Genomic DNA, 20,548 nt, shown 5'->3' with positions numbered 1-20,548 from the left:
CTTTCTTTGAACAATTTTTTATTATGTGGAAACTAAACTCTTCTACAAATTAGTAGAACTTTAGTACTACTAATCTAGTACTACTAGCATACATCATTTTTGTTGTTTTCTCATGGAAATATTCTCCTGCAGCCTTAAGTTTTCTAAAGTTCCTGCATAGCTGTTATCCTGGCACTTTCTTTGTTATCTTCCTAAGAATTCCCTCTAAACTTTTTCTGGATCCCATGATCTCCTTTTCCTTGGTTTATTTTCCTTTTGGCAGAGGACATTCTCCTATAGTGTCCTTAGAAAGGATGGTAAATTGTTTTTTGAAATCTTGCATGCCTGAAATTATCTTTATTTTCCCCCCCCATACTTGACTGATAGTTTTATTCAGTAAAAAATTCTAAGAATTCTAGGAATAATTTTTCCTCAATTTTGAAGGCTCTTGAGAAATTGGATGCCCTTTTGCTTTTCTTGTATACCTACTACCCCCTCCACCCCATCCCCCACATACATCCTCCTGAAGGTTTTTGTCTTTATTCTTTTGGTTTCTGAAGTCTTATCATTAATTGTGTTCAGGTCTAGATTTACCCTTTAAATCTGGAAACTCCTATCTTTTACATACTGGGAGATTTTTTTTTTATTATTATTTTTAAATCTCAGTATCTTCAGAACTGTCATGTAGTGTGTCAATTTCATCTTCAGAGAGAGAGTTCTTCTGGAGCCCTCAAATAAGCCTCAGTCTGGATTGGTTGACCTTCCCACCTGATATGCAGCTGTGCCCTTGCCATCAGTCATTATCATCTTAGTGGCATTCTCTTTGCATCTCTCTTGAATTGGAGCTCCTTTTTTCTTATATTCCATGCCTGCCTCCTACTTGGCTTACTTTCTCATTTTGGTGGAGTATATCCTCCAGTATCATCTTCAGAAAAGGTTGCATGGGAAGTACATTTTAATTTTGCCCTAAAAATTAATTGGTCCTTTGGCTGAGAATGGAATTCCAGTTTGAACTTCTTCCCTTGAAAATTTTGAAGGCATTATTTTATCGTCTTTGAAGTTCCATTCTTACTCTAAAAATTCTAGCTGCCATTTCAATTTCTGAGTATCAATGTCCTATTTTTTTCCCTGTGGAATCTTTACTGTCTTTTCTTTAGCTAGCTACTTAGTATGTTGAAATTGTATGATGATGTGCCTTATTGAGGATGAGACTTTACCAACCTGGAAACTCATGTTCTTGAGTTTTAGAAAATTTTCTTGAATTAGTTTTTTGGTGATTTCTTCTTCCCCATTTTCTCTCTTTCTGGAATGCTTATTGTTCAAATATTGGATCTCCTAGACTGTTTTTTAAGACTATCATCTTCTTTCTCTCACATACATGTTCATGTTTATATTTTTATATTGGTTTTCTGGGAGAATTTCTTAACCTTCTCAACCATTTTATTGAGTTTATTGTTTTGAATTTCTGCTGTAATTTTTAATTTTAAGAAGGTTTTGTCTTCTGTTCCGCTATCCCCCGTTTATGGAATCCTGCTTGTTTTATTATTACATTATCTTCTTATGTCTATCTTCAGATATTAATGATAGATTTTGTTAAAAGGTTTTTTTCTGCTAAGGTATCTTTTTACTCTATGTTGCTTCTGTTTGTTTGGTTTGGCTGCTGGTTTTCATATTAAAGGCTTTTCTCAGATAGCTCTGGTGACCTATGTTGGCCTATCCGTATTTAAGTGGGCGACACTGAAAACCTGAATGGGAGCTCTGAGCACATGGTGAGGGCATGTTGTTGAATAATGTGGCAAGGCCAGAGATTATATATTTTTTTACCATCTCCAAAGCTAATTCAGATGGGGGTGGATTAAACTGATTACTGTTTTAAAAGTACTTTTTTTTAGTAGTACTTATTATTAATACTTACTATTACTCCCAACACACACACATTCAGTAACTGGTACTTTCACCCCAGTATAGAGAGTTATGTGTCATCTAACCGATTCCCTGTCCTTTCTGGGAGTTCTGCAGTAAAATCATATGGCTTCTTGGCTTTCTGATTCAGCTTCCTCATTCTTTTTAGTCAATCATTTATCTGCCTGCTTTCTAGCTTCCAAAATTTTATTGCTTTTTTCTTTTTTTATTCACTGTATATATGTGCCTAAAAACAGATTCCTTTACCGTTATTTTGGTGGGGTTTAGAAAGAGACCAAAAGTAAGTGATGTGCTCAATTTGCTGCTTTTTTTCTTTTTTTAAGAGATGGGGATCTCACTATATTGTGTAGGCTGGACTTGACCTCCTGGGCTCAAGTGATCCTCCTACCACAGCCTCCCAAGTAGCTGGGACAACTGCTGAATCTGGCATTTTCTATCATCTTTTTAAGGAACTTGTTAGTGAGATATTCAGTTTCCTTGAATGATCCTTTAATTTTTTTTATTTCCTTTTTTTCATTTATTTTATACTATTTTCTTGATTTTTTTCTTCCTAATTTTGTCTTTTAATCCTTATGTTGAATTTTTATATCAACTTGTTTTAATTTTTAAGACAATTTTAAATGTTATATTTTCATAACATTCTTGTGTCATGGATATGTAATATCTTTTTATTTCTAAGGATGTTAGAAATAAATAAGCATATTCTAAGTTGTGCCTTGCATTGTTTATTTTCTGAGTTTTTTCTCCCTTTTTGTTTTAATCACAGTCAGAGATTATTCTTAAATGACTTGTGATCTTTGAGTATCTGTTTATATATAAGAAGGCCCTTAAAAATTGGCCGTTTTTTGAAAGTGGCTGGAGCTTAGCTTGTTGATTGTGGGCCTTTTTTGTGGATAATTGAGTAGGGACCTGACAGTATTTTGGGGGCACCTATAAATATAAGTTCCTGTAGGTTTGGGGGCTCTCAATTTCTGCAGAGAGGAATTGTTCATTCTCCCAACTGTGCAGGAAGTGACAACCAGTGTTACAGGAATTGATCCAAGAAGAGGGCTTAGAGTCTCAACAATCAGTGTATTAACATTTATTTATTCCCCTACTGTTTTTTATTCTTCACTGTCACCCTAACTTTTGCATAATACTCCCAAGCCATTCTTCTTTGGTTTAACATCTTTAGATAGTAATCGTTATAGGCTTTTGTCAGAGTTGGTGAAAGGCCAGCACCTAATCTATATGATTAGGCAAGACAAAAAATGTGGGAAGTCTTAATTATTGCTTATACGGACTTTCAACCAATCTTCCTATTTTCATTCATTATGCAACCTTGCGTTTGGAGGTACCTGGTGTGTCCAATTCTTGACTTTTCTAGGGCTTCTGGTAAATGAATTTGCTTTCTTCTTATTGGGTTCCTCCCCTTTCAGACCCAGCATAACAGAGAAAGCTGAAACCTAAATTAGTTACTGCTTTTCCATCCACTTAAGCTGTCTTCCAAAATTGTGTTGACTTTTTTCTGCAGTTGTCTCTTTTCTTATTCTTTGTTCTTGAAGATTTTTACTTTCCTTTTTATGTGGTTTATTTAGTTAGGAGTGAGCAGAGGAGATGTATGTCTCACATCTTTTGTATTTAGCCAAAGATTGCAGAACCATCTTTTAGAGCCATAAGTGAATATCATTAATATCATTTTAAATATATGATATGATTTGACATTTCATCACCACTGTGCTATATCTCTCTGTTGACTCTTTTGGATTGATTTACATGTAATTTAGACCACACGGGTGAGAACAAAGCCTTAAGAGTCAACATTTTCAAAAGTATATAGTAGTGTTCTGGGTAGAAATACTGATCATGTGTTATCAGTTGAAAAACATCCCCAGATATCCAGTGCTGCACTAATTCTAAGAACAGATTTAAGTTCAAGCATTTAAAATATTACTATTTAATTCTGTAGTATTAAATACGTGAAAATACCATTCAATCAGAGTAAAGTCGTATCCCTAGACATGGAGACATATAAAATACACTAAAAATATTTTAATTTGATAATTAGCACAAGCTGACTACATGTAATGATACTTTTTCATACTTTAATGAGTTCTCATGTTCTCCAAAACATTGTTTGTGGTTTATACATATATGTGGTATATACATATATACTACACTTCACTTCGTGGTTTATACATATATGTGAATGCCTATTTTTGATAAGCAGTTTTAATTTGATTCAGTTCTTAATGCCTACCTGCCAGCAAAATTATTATAGAAAAATATACTTATTAATAGATGCTCATATTTTGTTTATGTGAATAAATTTTATCTTTATTCAGTAATGTCTAATAATATGAGAGCAAAGATCTCATATACTGAACTGGCCCTGCTTAGTTTTAAGTACTGAAAGGCACCAAAGAATAGCATCCCTGTGGGATTCTTGTAGCTGGCTGTCTCTCCATCCCAGAGAGGATAGAAAGTGCTGAAGAGCTTACTATCCAGGCTGTTTTCTGCCAACTTGACCCTCCATAAAGGGGGTAGGGAGAAAGAAGGAAGTAGACTTGGGTGTGTGGGTTTTTTTTTGTTGTTGTTCAAACCTGTAGCATGTGAGAATATGATGTACTCCTTTTAACAGCATGTAGGAGACCAGAATTAAATTCTAGATATCCAGATTAACACCAAGGAGGAATCTGTTTATACCTGTCTTTTATCTTAGTTATAATTTATCTGTTTTTCCTTTTATGCTCTAGGAACGGAGTCTTAGTAGACGTGACCTCTTTCTGGTTTCTCTTCATTTTCTTGTTGTATGTGTTTACTTACTAGTCAAACACATTTCTCCTTGATTATGTAGGACAATAGCTTTGTTTAATTCTAGAGTTATGCATACCTCATTTAATTCAGATATTCTCCCTGATGAAATGTTCTTTATTAAAATGGTCCTTAAATTAGATACATATAACTTAAATAATGAATTCACTAAAAAGTGAGAAAGAAAATTGGTTTTTTCCATTGTCATTTTGTTTTCTTCACCCATCAGTTATATTTGACATACTTATGTAGGACAGCAATTATAGTTTCTGCAGAATCTTGAGAGTTCTAAAAGCACAAGAACTGCTTTATAAAATGTATGACACTAAAATCTTGAACCCTGAAACCTAAAACTGAGTCATCTCTTGTCATCAGCTATGCTTTCTGCTTCAACTAGTTGTTCAGGCATCTCAGCTATCACACCTGCTTCCAATCTCACTCCTAAACCTAAACTGATTCTCAGCTCTACTCTTCTTTCCTATTTGTAATTCTCACCACCTCCTTTGACCAAGTTGTGTTCCACTTCCATTTATGTCAAGTTACATGGTATGGGGAACACAAAGGGTGAAGAAAGCCTTGTAGTGAGGACAGAACACTTCTTGTAATTGTCTTTCCTCTATGATGGTCCATGAAGTCTTAGTCACTGCAGAAATGTCTACTGATTTTATGAGTATGAAGCATATCATTTTAATTTATGAATAAATGAGAAGTGAAAAGGTAAAAATGGTGCTTGCAAAAAAGATAGAGACCTTTGGTGGAAATAACTTTTAAAAATTAAAATCCTCTACAACGTATAGATTTTTTTTTCAAAGAAACTTAGGAATAAGCTCTAGCACAGAGTAATATTGAGTCAGTTACATAAATTTGAGCAAGAAGAAAGCTATTCTGCAAAGAATGGTAAAGTTTCTCCGTAGTCCTGTTACATTTGGATAAAGGGCTTGATCATTAGTCACATTTCCACAGTGCTCATGTTTTATGATATGAATGGTTTAAGGTACAAAACCCTATTATATATGTTTTTACGGCTATGTTCTAAAATTTTAATTTGCCTTGGTTGCCAGACATACATATTTTACACAAAGCTAAAAGTTGTGAATGGTTTAAATTAAAATAAATTCTAAGGTTTTCTGGCTTAATATTCAGTTCTAGATATAGATTTGTAAATTAAAGCTCTACAAATTAAATGCTGCATTGTTTGCTGTCCAAAGTAGGCAACTATAGGAAACTAGCATAATTTAGTCACCATTTCTAAATTCCTTAAAAGATTCCAAATTACTATATTCTTTTAGTTTACAAAAATGTTCTGCTTTACACTAATAAGGAAAATGGAACACTAAACCTTGAAGTAAACTGCATAAAATATAATAGAAAGTCTAGTGAAAGGGGAACAAAGACTCAAAATTAGTGAATCTGAGCCAATGTACTTGTTTTATATTGAAAACTTGCATATGGTGTGTTATGTCAAGGTTTCTTCCTTTTATAAACTTTTGGAGACTTTTTGTGACATTAATGCTGCCAAATTACTCAGATTTCAGGATAGAAACCTTGAGTTAAATAGAGAACTCAGGTAATAAGAATTTATCTTTTTTTTTGAGACAGGGTATCACTCTGTCACTACAGGCTGGAGTGCAGTGGTACGATCGTAGCTCACTGTAATTTCAAATTCCTGGGTTCAAGCTATCCTCCTGCCTCAGCCTCCCAAACAGCTAAGGCTACAGGTGTGTACCACCATGTCCAGTTAATTTTTTTTTTTGGTAGAGTTGGGGTCTCCCTATATTGCCCAGGCTGGTCTGAAACTCCTGGCCTCAAGCAGTCCTCCTGCCTGGGCTTCCCAAAGTACTGAGATTATAGGCACAAACCAGGCTTTATTTTTGTTTAAACTGAGTCCTACTTTTTTCTCTTTTAGCTGCGAAGTGCTGATTTTCCTTTTGAAGCTAAAAATTTAAGGGTAGCTCTCTTTGGTTTTTTTAAATGCTCATGTTTTATGCCTTCAAAAATCTTTGGCTGTTATTTCTCTTCACAGGTTAGTTAAGTTGGCGCTGGCTAACTAGGGGATGAAGTTTTAAACATGCATGATGATATTTTGCTTATATCTGAGAGAATTTTAGGGTTTTTTTTCTTTATAATTAAAGTAATTGAACCTGGATATCTAAGAACATAGGAAAAATATTTTAGTTAAAAATTATCCAAATTTTATTTATTTTCTTTTTATTTTTTTAACATTGGAGGACAGGATTAGATTATTTTAAAAAGAATTTTACTTGCTAGGTCATAAGAATTGACAAACTTATTGTTAATTTTCAATGTACATCACTAATGGATTTTTTGGTGTGGTTTCTAGTATCTTTGCAGTATAGAATGCAAAATGTAGTGTGTTTTGAGTGTTTCACCTTTTCTTATGGAAAAATAGATGGAGGTTTAATCATTTGAATAGGAAAAAAATTAGGATTTTTTTATTGATAGTGTTCACAAAAAATAAGAATATAATCTTCCTTTTTTTCACAGAATAGAAAAACTTTCAGTTTACATGAAAATTGCTTAGTTGAGTGGAAATGATCTATTTTTAGAAGATAATCATAAATTTGTGAAAAATGTTTGAGAAACCTCTGTGTTTATTCCTTAGGATACTATCAATCATATATGTGTATTGACAACAAAATATTTCTTCTTGGAATATGGTCTGTCTCTCAAAAAACTATTGATACAATGTCTTTGAATAATTTCAGGATGTTAGGGTATAAAAGACATGTTTTCTTAATATGAGAATTGGGCCTTTAAAGCAATGTGAATAAAAACTAAGTTCAAACATAATGGTACCTTGATAAGTATACATTAGTTAAGTGGTTATCCTAGATCTGAGAGAAATTTGCCATTGTAGAGCTAAGAAATTAAGCCTGTTCATTTGAAACCTCTTATTTTCAGCTTGAAGGTAAAAATGTTTAAAATACTTCTTCCTGAAATAAATCTTCCCACTTGTCCTTGATTTTTCTTTGCTATCAGAATTTTTATATTTGCATGTATAAAATATGGCCTTTTTCCAATTGCAAAAAATGTTAATATTAAATTAGAACTTTAAGAATGTCCGCCTTTGGCAGAAAAAACTTTATTCCACTCCTAACATTCTTTGATTCAAGGGTTGAGATTTTGTAATGTAAAACAAAATAACTTACCATGTAAAATAGATGGTCCATTCAGCTAGAAATGAGGGGTAAGGAGAAAAAAAATTGTTAAAAGAAAATGACTGTTTGCATCACTAGTTTCCCATATGCAGGTTTGAATATTTACTAGTATAATTTTCTTTATTAAAGTCTAACTTACAGAATGATCTGTGAAAATACATAGGAGCGTAGTGGTGGGGAAAAGCGTTTACTCAAAATGAAGGTACTTGACTTTTATTATCTCCATTGTTGAAGCCATAAGTAAATACCATGTTTTTTTTTTTTTAAATACCATGTTTTTAACTAGTAAGTGTTTTTTTGTGTTGTACATGTCTATAAATGTAAAAGCCTAATTTTGGCATTATCATAATGTTCATAAGTTTATATTATAAGGCTGTATTTGTGTACAAAATGGCAAAAGTGAATACATCTAATTTACTTCATAGAAGATCTGTCAAGGGAAATAGCTCTTATAGAAATTTTATTTTGAAAGATGTTCTTATAATATTTCAGGTGTAATTTATGATTTATTTTTTTATGTGAGTAACTTACTGTTCATGTGATTAGAGCATACAAGGATTTTTCTTCCTTATTTTAAAATAATTTGTTACAGAGGTATTAGAGAAATTTGCTAAGTAGCTCAATGAGAAACTTTGTTACTTAGTACAGAAGTTCTCTATCAAGTCATCTCAAAATAAAGTTACCACAGTTGTCACTAAGGAACTCTAAACGGGTCACCACACTGTAGTAGTTATTTCTTTTGTGTAGTAGTTATTTCTTGTGTGTCTTAAAAAAAAAAAGCCAGATTTATATCCTATTAAGTCAGGTGGTAACAATTGTCATTTTAAGAGGTTTTTGTTTGGTCTACCACCATGTGCTTCTTTTTGGGTTTATTATATATAATTATAATAGAATGTAATATACTTTGCTCTAAAGGTTTGGTAGAACAATGTTTGAATTGAAACATAATGAAGATTCTACAAAAGTAGTCTCTTCTGTCTTTTCTATCAGAATTTTATTTCCTGTTTTCATGAAATCCCAGAACGTACTTCAACTGGTTCAGCAAACCTTTGATTATCTCTTCCTGGCCAGAAACTGTTAAACGCTGGGGCTATTGCTAAAAAATACTCAGGTTTTTTTTCTTTTGGAGGGAGACTATAACCCTTAAAAAAGCAGCCTGTTAACTTTATTTCTCTATAAAATAGGTTAAATACTTGCTCTGTTTTATTCTGGGTATATTTAATCTGTTTATCTATATCTGTTTATCTGTCTCTAGTCTTTGTGTGTAAAAGTCTTTGTATTGAAATCAGTGTTTTATGACAATGTTCACAAACAGTAAACATTTCTAATCATGGGTTAATATTAATTGATCATCATGAGCATTTCACTATATTTTAATTCATAGGACCTGGAAATAATTTCAGTGTATGACATTTTAAAGATTAGCAAAATATATGTATATGTACTATGAATTGGTATGTATCCTAGGTTCTGGTAAACTCCAAGATATAATGTACTTTTTGGAGTGATGGTAAGTTGTAGATGAAGACTTTATTAAAATCTAGATTGGATTTTCTAAAATGTTGATTTGTATCAAATGATATGTATACATACTTCATATATAGTCAAAGAGTACTAAAATTGTTGTATTAAAAACCAGCAGTCCTCTTCCTTACCCCTTTGCCACTTCTGGCTTTTAGCTTCCTATTTTTGCTGTTTTTTCTGGCCTTTAAAAATCCCCACTTTTTTTTTTTTTTTTTTTGAGACAGAGTCTCGCTCTGTTGCCCGGACTAGAGTGAGTGCTGTGGCGTCAGCCTAGCCCACGGCAACCTCAAACTCTTGTGCTTAAGCAATCCTACTGCCTCAGCCTCCCGAGTAGCTGGGACTACAGGCATGTGCCACCATGCCCGGCTAAGTTTTTCTATATATATTTTTTTAGTTGGCCAGATAATTTCTTTCTATTTTTAGTAGAGACGGGGGTCTCACTGTTGCTCAGGCTGGTCTCGAACTCCTGACCTCGAGTGATCCACCCCCCCCTCGGCCTCCCAGAGTGCTAGGATTACAGGCGTGAGCCACCGCGCCCGGCAATATTTCTAGATATAATGCTTTTATACTACTAACTCTTATTTCATGAGTTATGATAGGTGAGGACTTTCCTTTCTTAAACTATGTCATCCCTCTGTTTTATTGATTGATTGATAGATAGATAGATAGATAGATAGGGTCTCCCTCTGTTGCCCAGGCTAGAATGCCCTAGTACAATCATAGGTCACTATAACTCCAACTCCTGGATTCCTCCTTAGCAGCTGGGACTACAGGCATGCACCAGCAGACCTGGCTAATAGGTTTATTTTTTTGTAGGGACAGAGTCTTGCTAAGTTGCCTAGGCTGTTCTCAAACTCGTCTGGCCTCAAGTGATCCTCCCGCCTTGGCCTCCCAAAGTGCTAGGATTATATGCCCAACTGCGATATTCTTAATGTAGTTACTTTGTACAATTTTTGGTGAAATCCGTATTCAGTGATTTTTATGCCTATATAAGTATTATTTATAAGTGAACATTACAAGATACTATGGTTTCTTTTGGAATTTTTTCAGAATTATTGCTTTTTATAAAAATTGACTTATTTTTTCTTTGTTTATTACTAATTCCATTAGCATTTCCGTACAGTTTTCCACAAGGTTACTTATTTATATTAGTTCGTTTTTCTTTACTATGGAAATACCTTTCCTGGAGAGCTCCATTCTTTGGCTTTTATTTGGGTTGGTTACCCTTCAGGCTAGCTGCATAACTGTAATTCTGGGACTTATTTTTGTTATCATCCTAGGAATTCCCATTGCCTTTCTCCCAAATTTAGTTTTCCATTTCCAGAATTCAGTGTTTTTCTCTTTCTTTGCTTGTTCAGATGTTTTTGGTGGAGCTTATTCAGAAGTAGGCATGTGAGGTAACTATTTTTGGACCTCGTGGTTTTGAAAGTGTCTTAATTTTATACTCTCATTTATTTGATTGGTATTTGGTTGGATATAGAATTCTAGATTGTTAGTAATTTTCTTTATAATTTTGGAGACATTGCTTTGTTGATCCTCAACTTTGAAAGCTCTATTAAGAATTACTGTATCATTGTGATAGTTATATCTTTTACATATGACTTGTTTTGCTTCATTTTCCATCTCAGAAAACTTTCACGGTCTTCTCTTGATTTGTCTGGTTTCTGAAGGTTCATGATCATGTACTTCATGAGTATGTTTTTTACTTTCTTGTACTGGGAATTTGCTAGGGTCCTTTATTACCTTTTTTCTTATTTTCTGTTTTTCATTTTGTTATGCTTATGGGAACTCTTCCTCAACTTCATCTTCCAAACCTATGTTTTCTTCAATTTTGCCTGTCCTGTTTTTAATTTTTCTGAGCTTATTTTTAATTCTGACCATTGCTTTTCAGAGCATCCTGCTCTTATTTCAAAGATGCATTTATCTTTGCTTAGCATGATGGAATATGGATATGTCATATATATAGATATCTGTGTATAAAAACATGTATGTGTGTATCTAATTATATATAGTTATGTGTATATTAAAACTTTTTATTCTGTTGCCTATGTCTTTTTTTTTCTCTAAATTACTTTTTTCGTGTCACTTATTCTGTTTCTTGTCTTTTCTATAAGATACTATGCTCTAAACACAGGTTGGTAAACTATGGCTTGCAGTATCTGGACTGCAGCCTGTTTTGGTATAGCTTTTGAGCTAAGAATGGTTTTTAACATTTTTAAAGAGTTGAACAAGTAAAGCAGACAAAAAATATGCTACAGAGACTGTATATGGCCCGCAAAACCTAAAATATTTACTATTTGGTCTATAGAAAAGATTTTTCTGATTCCTGCTTTAATGCCTGGGGATTCTTTCTGTATTTAAGTGTCGGCCACTAAAAGCTAATTGGAAGCTCTGTATGTAATTGGGGCTTGGATAGTTCTACTAAAAAATAACTTGGTAATAATGAAGCTGGTTTTATTTTAGGTAGCCCATAATGTCATTGTCTATTGGTCTTTTCTTTGAAGCCTTTTAATTTATCTAGGGGAGAGTTCCTTAATCTCCTGCCTGGAGTGTGCACATCTACTGTGCTTGTTTCCAAGATGAGTACTACCTTTGTGTATGTAGACTTTCACTTAATCATCCTAGTTTCAATACAGTTGACTTAATCTAAACTCTGCTGTGCCTCAGGTTTACTTTCTTCAAAGGTGAAATCTTAGTCTTCTACTGTAGTCAAAGTGGGGTTACTTAACTGGCTTCATTGGAAGACAGTGGGAGTGGAGAGTTGAGAGTCCCCTTGGTACCTATATAGAAGTCAGCCCCCACCTATTAAGTTTATTTTCAGCCCACACTACACCACTACCACTTGGGGAATCTTGTTCTTCTTAAATTAGATCTTTATGGAAAAGGTTTAAAGATTTAATTAGATCAAGCAACTAGGAATTGTATCATTGTGTGACACATCTGTCCTTTTGTACATTCCTTTATTACTTTTCGGTATTAGAAGTTGCATATTTAATTCAGTTATCTAGAAAATGTCAAGTTGCTGCTGAGAACTAGAAAAAGTCTTTTAATTTCAAAATAGCCCTCTGAAGTGCTGGATATAGTGGCTGCATTTTAGAAGTGAAGAAACACACAGGGAGGTTAATTAATTTTCATGTGGAAGAGCACATAGTAAGAGTAGAACCAGGATTCAGCCAGGCACTCTAGATCTAGAATCTTTTTTTTTTTTTTTGAGGCAGGATCTTGCTCTGTACCTCGGGCAAGAGTGCAGTAGCATAGGCATAGCTCACTGCATCCTCCTACTCCTGTGCTCAAGCTATTCTGCCTCAGCCTCCCGGATAACTGGAACTACAGGCGCCACCATGCCCAACTAATTTTTCTATTTTTTATAGAAACAGGATCTTGCTGGTTTCGAACTCCTGGCCTCAAGTGATCCTCCCACTTCAGTCTCCCAAAGTGCTAGGATTACAGGCATGAACCACCATGCCAGGCCTTAGAGAATTTTTTCTGTGCAACTTTGTTACACTACAGCTTGAGATAACATGATAGCATTATGTGGCAAGTAAATTATAGTAGTAAGTGCTACAATGAATTCAGAAGAGGAAGGAAATGGTCTGGGCAGGAGAGGAATATGGTAAGTGTCATGAAGCATGGAACATTAGTTGAGTCTTTGAATAGATAGGGGGAAGGGAAGGAGGTACTTCAGGTGATAGAGAGATAAGACAACGTAGTAGTTACATTCAAGAGATGGTAAATACACTATTCTGATTTAAGTGAAGTTTGAATAAAAGCTTAAACATGTGGGTATGGCCAGGTCATAGTATTACGTATGGGTTAAGGTTTTGTTCTAATATGGGACTCAATAAATACATAGTTTTAATATTTGTCCAGTATGCAGTATGAATTGAGGATATAGGGATTATAACATTTTAGGCATTTGTGGAGTGAGATTATAAAGCACTAATGATAAGAACACTGTCATCCTTCGTGCCTGTATCAAGTTGCATCTAATTTTGTTTTCCTTGAATTTAGTTGACATATTTTATATTTTATTTTATTTTATTATTTTAGAGTAACAAAGTATGGCGGCAGATGTTATTTTGGGGAAATTTCATTCTGATCATTTGGTATCACTTTTGGCCAAAGATGTTATTTTTCTTTTAAGTATACTGAAGGAGTTGGAAATTGTGTCTTTGTAGATTCTAGTATCCAGTCAGTAAAAATGAAGCAGAGTTTTTCAAACCTGGGCTTAGGGCCCTCAAACTGTGAGAGATCATAGCTATATATCAAAAGCAGTTTGGTTGTGGTTTTGGAATTTTTATATTTTGTTTTTAGAATTCCTTTTACTCCCTTTTCATTATTCTTTTCTATTGTGTAAGCTATTCCTTACAGTGCCAAGAAAAAGAGATGGACCAGGTGTTTGATATAGCATCCCTAATCCAAAAGTCTGAAATCGAGAATGATCCATGATCTGAAACTTTGAGCACCAACATGACACCACAAGTGGAAAATTCCACACCTGATCTCATGTGGCGGATCACAGTCAAAATGCAGTCAAAATTTTGTTTCATGTACAAAATTATTAAAAACATTGTGTAAAATTACTTTCAGGCTATATGTCCATAAGGTGTATATGAAATATAAATGAATTTCGTGTTTAGACTTGGGTTTCATCCCCAAGATATCTCATCATGTATATGCAAATATTCCAAAATCTGGAAACATCCAAAGTTCGAAACACTTCTGAACCCAAGCATTTTGGTTAAGAGATACTCAACCTGTACTAGTAAAATAAATCACTGGCTTTTGGTTGTTAGTTTTGGAGAAAAGATAAATGAGTAAAGAACATGAAATTCAAAATATCCTGGAGCGAAAAGTTTGAGCATCTGTATTGTAGAATCTCATCTCCAGTCTTATAGTGTTTTGTGTTTCTTAAATTCTATCTTAAATGTTCAGGTTTAAAGTTTCTTTGAAGACTTATAAAAATTTTTCCTAATTTGTTTTTTAGAAAACGTGGTACTCAGATTCTCTACTTTTTAAAAGAAAAAACCACAATTTGCATGGAAAAAGCTTTAGTAGTCCTATTTATTTAAAATCAGATCTTTTGTTCTCTGTTGTTCACTTTTATCTTTTTTCACACTTAATTAACCTGTCTTTCAAATCTATTACTAAGTGAGTAATATCACTTATTAATCATACATATAGTAAGGTTATGCTTTTAAAATTGCATAATTTTAAAACTAGTTGTGTACTGGACTCTTCTATGTATAATACTTTGTTTTATCCTCTGAGGAGAAGTTAGACAGTTTAAGCAGGGAGGTCTTAATTTTGTAGTTTTTTTCTTTATTAGTTAAACTACCTAAAAGTCAATAAGGTAAAGCTAAATTACAGTATGTTTATTACTTTGGTTAATTATGAAACTATTCCAAGAATTTAAGATTATGCAGGATGGTTTAGATGAATTCCTTTTAACCTTTTTTCTTCTTGGCACAAACAGCTGGCTTCTGTCAGAAGCATTTTTCATTAGATACAATATATTTTTTCTCGTGTTAACGGGATAGGTTTGCATTGATGGTGAGGCAGGTCCTGTCTGTATCTTCTCTAGCTGGAAACTGTTGATTACTGTTAGGGTCTTAGTCTCTTAATGTAGATAGTCTTTCCAATTTTTTCATCAGAAAGTCTTTTTAGTGTAACTGTAGACTACCAGTGTTTGTCTCTGAGGTGAGAGCATAAATGCAAAAACTCTGAAATGGATGCTATTATAGAAAAGGAGAAGAGAATAGTGGTAGCTTGTATGCAAAGATTAAGTTGTAGAAAAGCTAAAAAAAATTCACATTTTTTTCTTAAAATAACATAGAAACTAAATGTGTTTCTGTGAAACCCTATAAGTCATTTTAATTGAAATTGACAGTGTAAATTTAACAATCCTGGTTAAGCTTGTTATTACAGAATGTGCTAACTTCTACAGTGTTGCAGTATATTCTTATTGGTTTTAAATGATTTAGTGGCTGTTAGCCAAACTAGGAAGAAGATTGACAAATATGTTTAGGGAAAACTTGTACAATGATGTTAGGTGATTTTAGAAAGAAATTTGAAGGAATAACATGGAAGCATCACCAGATACTGCATTGCAAGATAAGAACTGGAATGTAAATATTAATCTTTAAATTCTTACTACACTTTGCTGAGATTGTTGGTTTTGCAGGTTTGTAAGACTTGAAGATTTATGTCTTGTATTTTAAAAAATAATTTAGCTTCCCCTTTCCCCTAATGCTAAATTTCATGGAATAACTCATATCTATTATTATGTAGATCAGCTTTTTTACTTTAGTAGAATTTCAGATTTCTGCATTATTGTATAACCAGAATATTCCAGAGTTAAATTGAGCAATATAACCTTATGTTAGAGTGCCGAATATATGGGGGGTATTAAACATAAACCAGTGGCATTTACTTGTTTAGTAATTTATTATTTCTTACATTAAAAAAGTAATTTGTTTGAGTACTTGGCCATTATATGTAACCTGAGTTATGGTGGATATAAGAAGATAGTTTGAATGAAAGTAACAAACCTGGTAAATAAATGTCTTCAGAATATGTAAGCTGAAGCTCTTTGTATTAATAAATTTTTCTGGTTCGGTGTATCCTAAAGCATATATTTGTTATCGCAAATATGTAAACCTGCAGAGGTCTTTTTAATCAGAAAGTCCAGGGGTTATCATCTAGCTTTTTATTATTTGATTTTGTCTTGTCTCAGAAGCAAGTAACTACTTAATTTATAAAATATGGTAGTGTAAATAGTCTATAATATTGTAATAGTCTCTAAAGAAATATATTAAAAAGTTGAAACTAGTTGCTAGTATAGCAATTTTTAGATAGTACCTCCAGCTTACATGTAGATTGCATTCTAAAATGCTTGAAAATAAAGTTTCCTTTTCCTAGAGAAATAATACTATAAATGGCATCCCTCTCCTCCCAAATTTAGCCCGTGAAAGTTCATTTGATCCATAATGTAGCATACAGGACGATATGTTTTCAAAGAAAATAGTGCTATTGCTAAGTAAGTAATCAGAAAAACAAAGTTAAGAAAGTGTTTTATTTATCTTGAATGATGGTATTTGAGAAAAAAACAGTTTTGTGTGAAAAGGAGACTAGAATGGGGTTAACTAAGAACAATGAATGGCAAGAAAAGGGACAATACTCACTGAAAAGCAAGGTGCTTAACTAAAGGAGGTTAATAGAGGTATTTCCCATCACTCATTGTTCTGAGGTCCTGGTTGCCCTAGGAATAGGTGGGTAAAAATGGGATACTCCTGTACTTAGTATTTTTTTGACATTTTAAAGGGAAACTATCTGCTAATAAGCCTTAGGAAAACAAAGTCTTAGCCTTTGTACCTGTGAGTAGTAACTAATTTGTATTTTCATTATTACCAATAAAAACAGATTTTAGACTAAAACTTTTTCTAAAAAAGCATTGATTGTTTTGGACTTCGGGTATATTATCTCAGGGAAAGTGTTGTTATTAATATCATTTTTCGAAACTTCTATTTACCATTAAAGCATCAAATTAATACTATTTCTGCTTATCTGAACTACTATGAAAAACATTATTTCTATGGCAAAATTTCTTTACCAATTGTTTGAGCACCTATTATGTGCCAGGCACTGTTGTTGTTACTGTGACTGTAACATTGAACAAAAGAAAAAAGAATCCTTGCTCTCATGGAGTTTACATCCTAGTAGAGATTTATTTCAAGTTCCATTTGAAAGATACCAAAAAGTTATCTTCATCACCATCAAGTTGGCCTACATGGAGGTAGGTGCCCATAGTTAGAGCAGCTGGGACTCTACATTTATATCCAATGACCTAAGTACCCTAAGAGTAGAGAAGGACTGTTAGGTTATTAAGTATGAAATGTCAGATTCCCTTAAGTACTAACTTTGACAGTTGATATCTCTGACAATTCACTTCTGCACTTCTTGTTTTATTTTTATTGTGAAAGTACATCAGTCTTTCACATGCACATTTTGGCTTCTGATTATCTTTCAAATTTTTTTTTAGAGCAATTTTTGTGAAACCATGGGTAAGTCAAAATTTGTGTTATTTTTGAGTATGAGTTCTATCATGGAACCAGTGCAGCACAGAAGCTTGAAATATCAATGAAGTGTTTGGGAAGGATGTGGCTATTGAAGGCATAGTACTTGGATGGTTTGAGAAAGTCTGGTGACCTTAATCTTGAAACTGAGCCACATGGGTGACCTGAGATCAAGGTGGATAATGATGAGCTGAAAGCTACAGTAGAAGTGAATCCATCTCAACCTATGCGTGAATTAGCAGCCAGGTTTGACGTTACTATTCCAACAATATTGGACCATTTGAAACAAATTGACAAGGTAAAGAAGCTGGATAGATGTGTTCCTCATGAATTAAATGAGCGTCAGAAGAGAAATCATCATCTGGAAGCTTGCCTTTGTTTGCTGTCATGACATAAAGGTGAACCATTTCTATACCATATTGTGACATGTGTTGAAAAATGGATTCTTTTTGACAATCACAAGTGTTTGGCACAATGGTTGGATAAACACAGTTCATAACCAAATATTTGTCAAAAAAAGCTAATGGTATCTGGTGATCCAGTGCTAGTATTATCCACTACAACTTCATGAAACCTGGTCAGTCAATTACAGCAGATGTCTACTGCAACCAATTGTATGAAATGATGAAGATGCTGGTGATTAAGCAGCCTAGACTGGTCAATAGAGACAGACCAATCCTCTTACAAGACAGTGCTCGACCACATGTCACACAAAGCTGCTCAAACTACAGATACTGGACTTGTAAAGTCTGTTATCCACCATATTCACCAGACCTTGCACCAACTGACTACCACTTACAGGCTTTGGACCACTTCTTGCAAAGAACAATACTTAATTCTCAACAAACTGTGGAAAACTTCTTTCCTGATTTCATTGTCACTCACTCTCCAAGCTTCTTCGCTGCGGGCATAAATAAGCTACTGTTAAAATGGCAAGGGTGTGTGGATAGTTTAGGCACATACTTAGATTAATTGTACTGCTTCTTGTTTGAGATATGATAAACTACACTTTGGATTCAAAATTGGACATTTCGTATGTAATGACCTATAAAAACTATATTAACTATTTTTAAATAGTGTAGCAAAGGACAACTTCCTTTTAAGGTGAAAGGATGAAAGTCTTAATCCTTGCCCAACTCTTCCTGAGTAAGGATTCTGATTCTGACAGTTTGAACTCTTTGCTTCTGTCAGGGCAGCTTTGTTTTGAAAAGATTTCATGTGTTACTACTGCTAAACTACCACATTACCTTAGGTGTTGCATACAGTTTGGTAGAGGCAGTATAGACAGTTGTTAAGTGCATAGACTCTGGATCCAGGCTGCCTTGATTTAAATACCAGCTGCCTCTAATATAGCTTTGTGACTGAGGTTTTTATTTATCTCTGCCACATTTTTTTTTAAGAGACGATCTCACTCAACCGGGCTGGAGTGCAGTGGCCCATCGCAGCCTTAAACTCCTTGGCTCAGTTGTTCCTTCTCCCTCAGCCTCCTGAGTAGCTGGGACTACAAGCATGCACCACCATGCCCAGGTTTGTTTTTTGATTTTTGTTGTGTTTTTTTTTGTAGAGACAGAGTCTCACTATGTTGCCCAGGCCTCAAAGCAAGCCTCTCACCTTGGCCTTCCAAAGTGCTGGGATTACAGGTGTGAGCCACTGTGCCTGGCCCTATTTTTTAAGGTTTTTGAGAAATCTGTAAAGTAGTGATAATAGGATTAAATGAGTTAGTTGGTAATGCCTCCTGGAACAGGGCAAATACTAAATGATAGCTGTTATTATTTTCCATGCTTGACATAAAGTTTATGTAAAAGTTGCTTTTCTAGATTTGTTTGCCAAGTACCTTATTTTGTTTGTTTTATACTGTTAAGAACAGTTTGGTATAGTGGAGATCTGAGTTCTAGCTCTGGATGTCCACATGCACTGATTTAATCTTGGGGTGTGTGTGTGTGTGTGTGTGTGTGTGTGTGTGTGTGTGTGTGTGTGTTAGGGGGGTTGGTTCAGATAGGATGATCTCTTTAGTATTTTTTAATAGGTAAGCATGTTGAAACTTTGCCTGATTTTGAATATTCAATTGGAAGTTGTTTAGAAGAGACTTTTGCTTAATTCAAGTGGTGATCTCAGCTTTCACAGATCAACAGTGGGTGTTAGTAATTCTCAAATTCTAAATTGTTGGACAATTACAGATGATTCCTGTGATGTGTGTTGTGTGTTGAGTTATAAATGTAAACTGTTTGACAAACATGCTCAGTAAAGATACATCACTAAAATAACCTGTACTCTTGCTTTTCATGTCACAGGGAACCTATTGCATAAAATTCCTGTGATAACCTCCTAGTAAAATTTGAGTGAGGTAAACTAGAAATAAATTTCCTAATTACAACTTAATGTGTGGGTGCACTTTTCCTTTATTTAAAATGTTATAAACTGCACTTACATTTGCTTTGTTTTTATATCCTATTTTCTGGAAGACTTCAGATTTTTATTATTAATAGTTTTTCACTTCCTTCCAAAGGGCATGTTGTACAATCAAAATAAATGTTGTAACCAAATTTTATTGGAGTTCAGGTCCTGTAAAGATGGTTGTGTATAGCTCCCACAAAGTTATTTGTGGTTTTTCCTGAACTTTTCCTTCTGCAGCAAAGTTCTATTTTCATTAACTACACACTATTTTAAAGTAGAAGATGGTGGTGAAAGATCAGTTTGTGTCACCTTTGGATTTTTTTTCTTCGTCAAAGCAATGGCTGTCTTGATCGTAACGGAAAATTATCTCGAATTTGGACTTGAAACAGGTAATAGTTTCATACAACTTTAAAAATCAGTTTTGTTTTATTTAGTGTTAATATTTTTAACCTCAATGTTTAAGTATAATATCTGATAAATTTTTAAAATTAAATTTGAGTTATATACTCTGCAGTGTTCTAAATAACCTGTATTATTTTTATGATCCTTTTTTCCTTTTGTTTTAACTAAGTTTTTTATTAACCTCTTTCCAAAAATACTGTCTCCTCATTTTTTCTTACAGTTAAATAAGTTTCTGTAATGCTAAAGTTTACTCACATAGTTAAAGAATTAATGCAAATT

At 33.8% G+C, this 20,548-nt stretch overlaps 1 protein-coding gene across 1 annotated transcript in view; it reads left to right on the top strand.

Annotated features, from left to right (window-relative positions):
• Positions 1-20,548, top strand: part of TMEM161B (transmembrane protein 161B) — a 72,255-nt gene that overhangs the window by 41,119 nt on the left and 10,588 nt on the right. The window contains exons 5-6 of the mRNA XM_045565886.1: positions 7,618-7,624; positions 20,058-20,256. Coding sequence (XP_045421842.1) covers positions 7,618-7,624; positions 20,058-20,256 — 206 coding nt within the window. The remainder of the gene's footprint in view (positions 1-7,617; positions 7,625-20,057; positions 20,257-20,548) is intronic.

The sequence above is a fragment of the Lemur catta genome, chromosome 12 (assembly GCF_020740605.2).
Source record: "Lemur catta isolate mLemCat1 chromosome 12, mLemCat1.pri, whole genome shotgun sequence".
In the NCBI taxonomy this organism is placed as follows: Eukaryota; Metazoa; Chordata; class Mammalia; order Primates; family Lemuridae; genus Lemur; species Lemur catta.
This window is presented reverse-complemented; position numbering and strand designations above follow the sequence as displayed.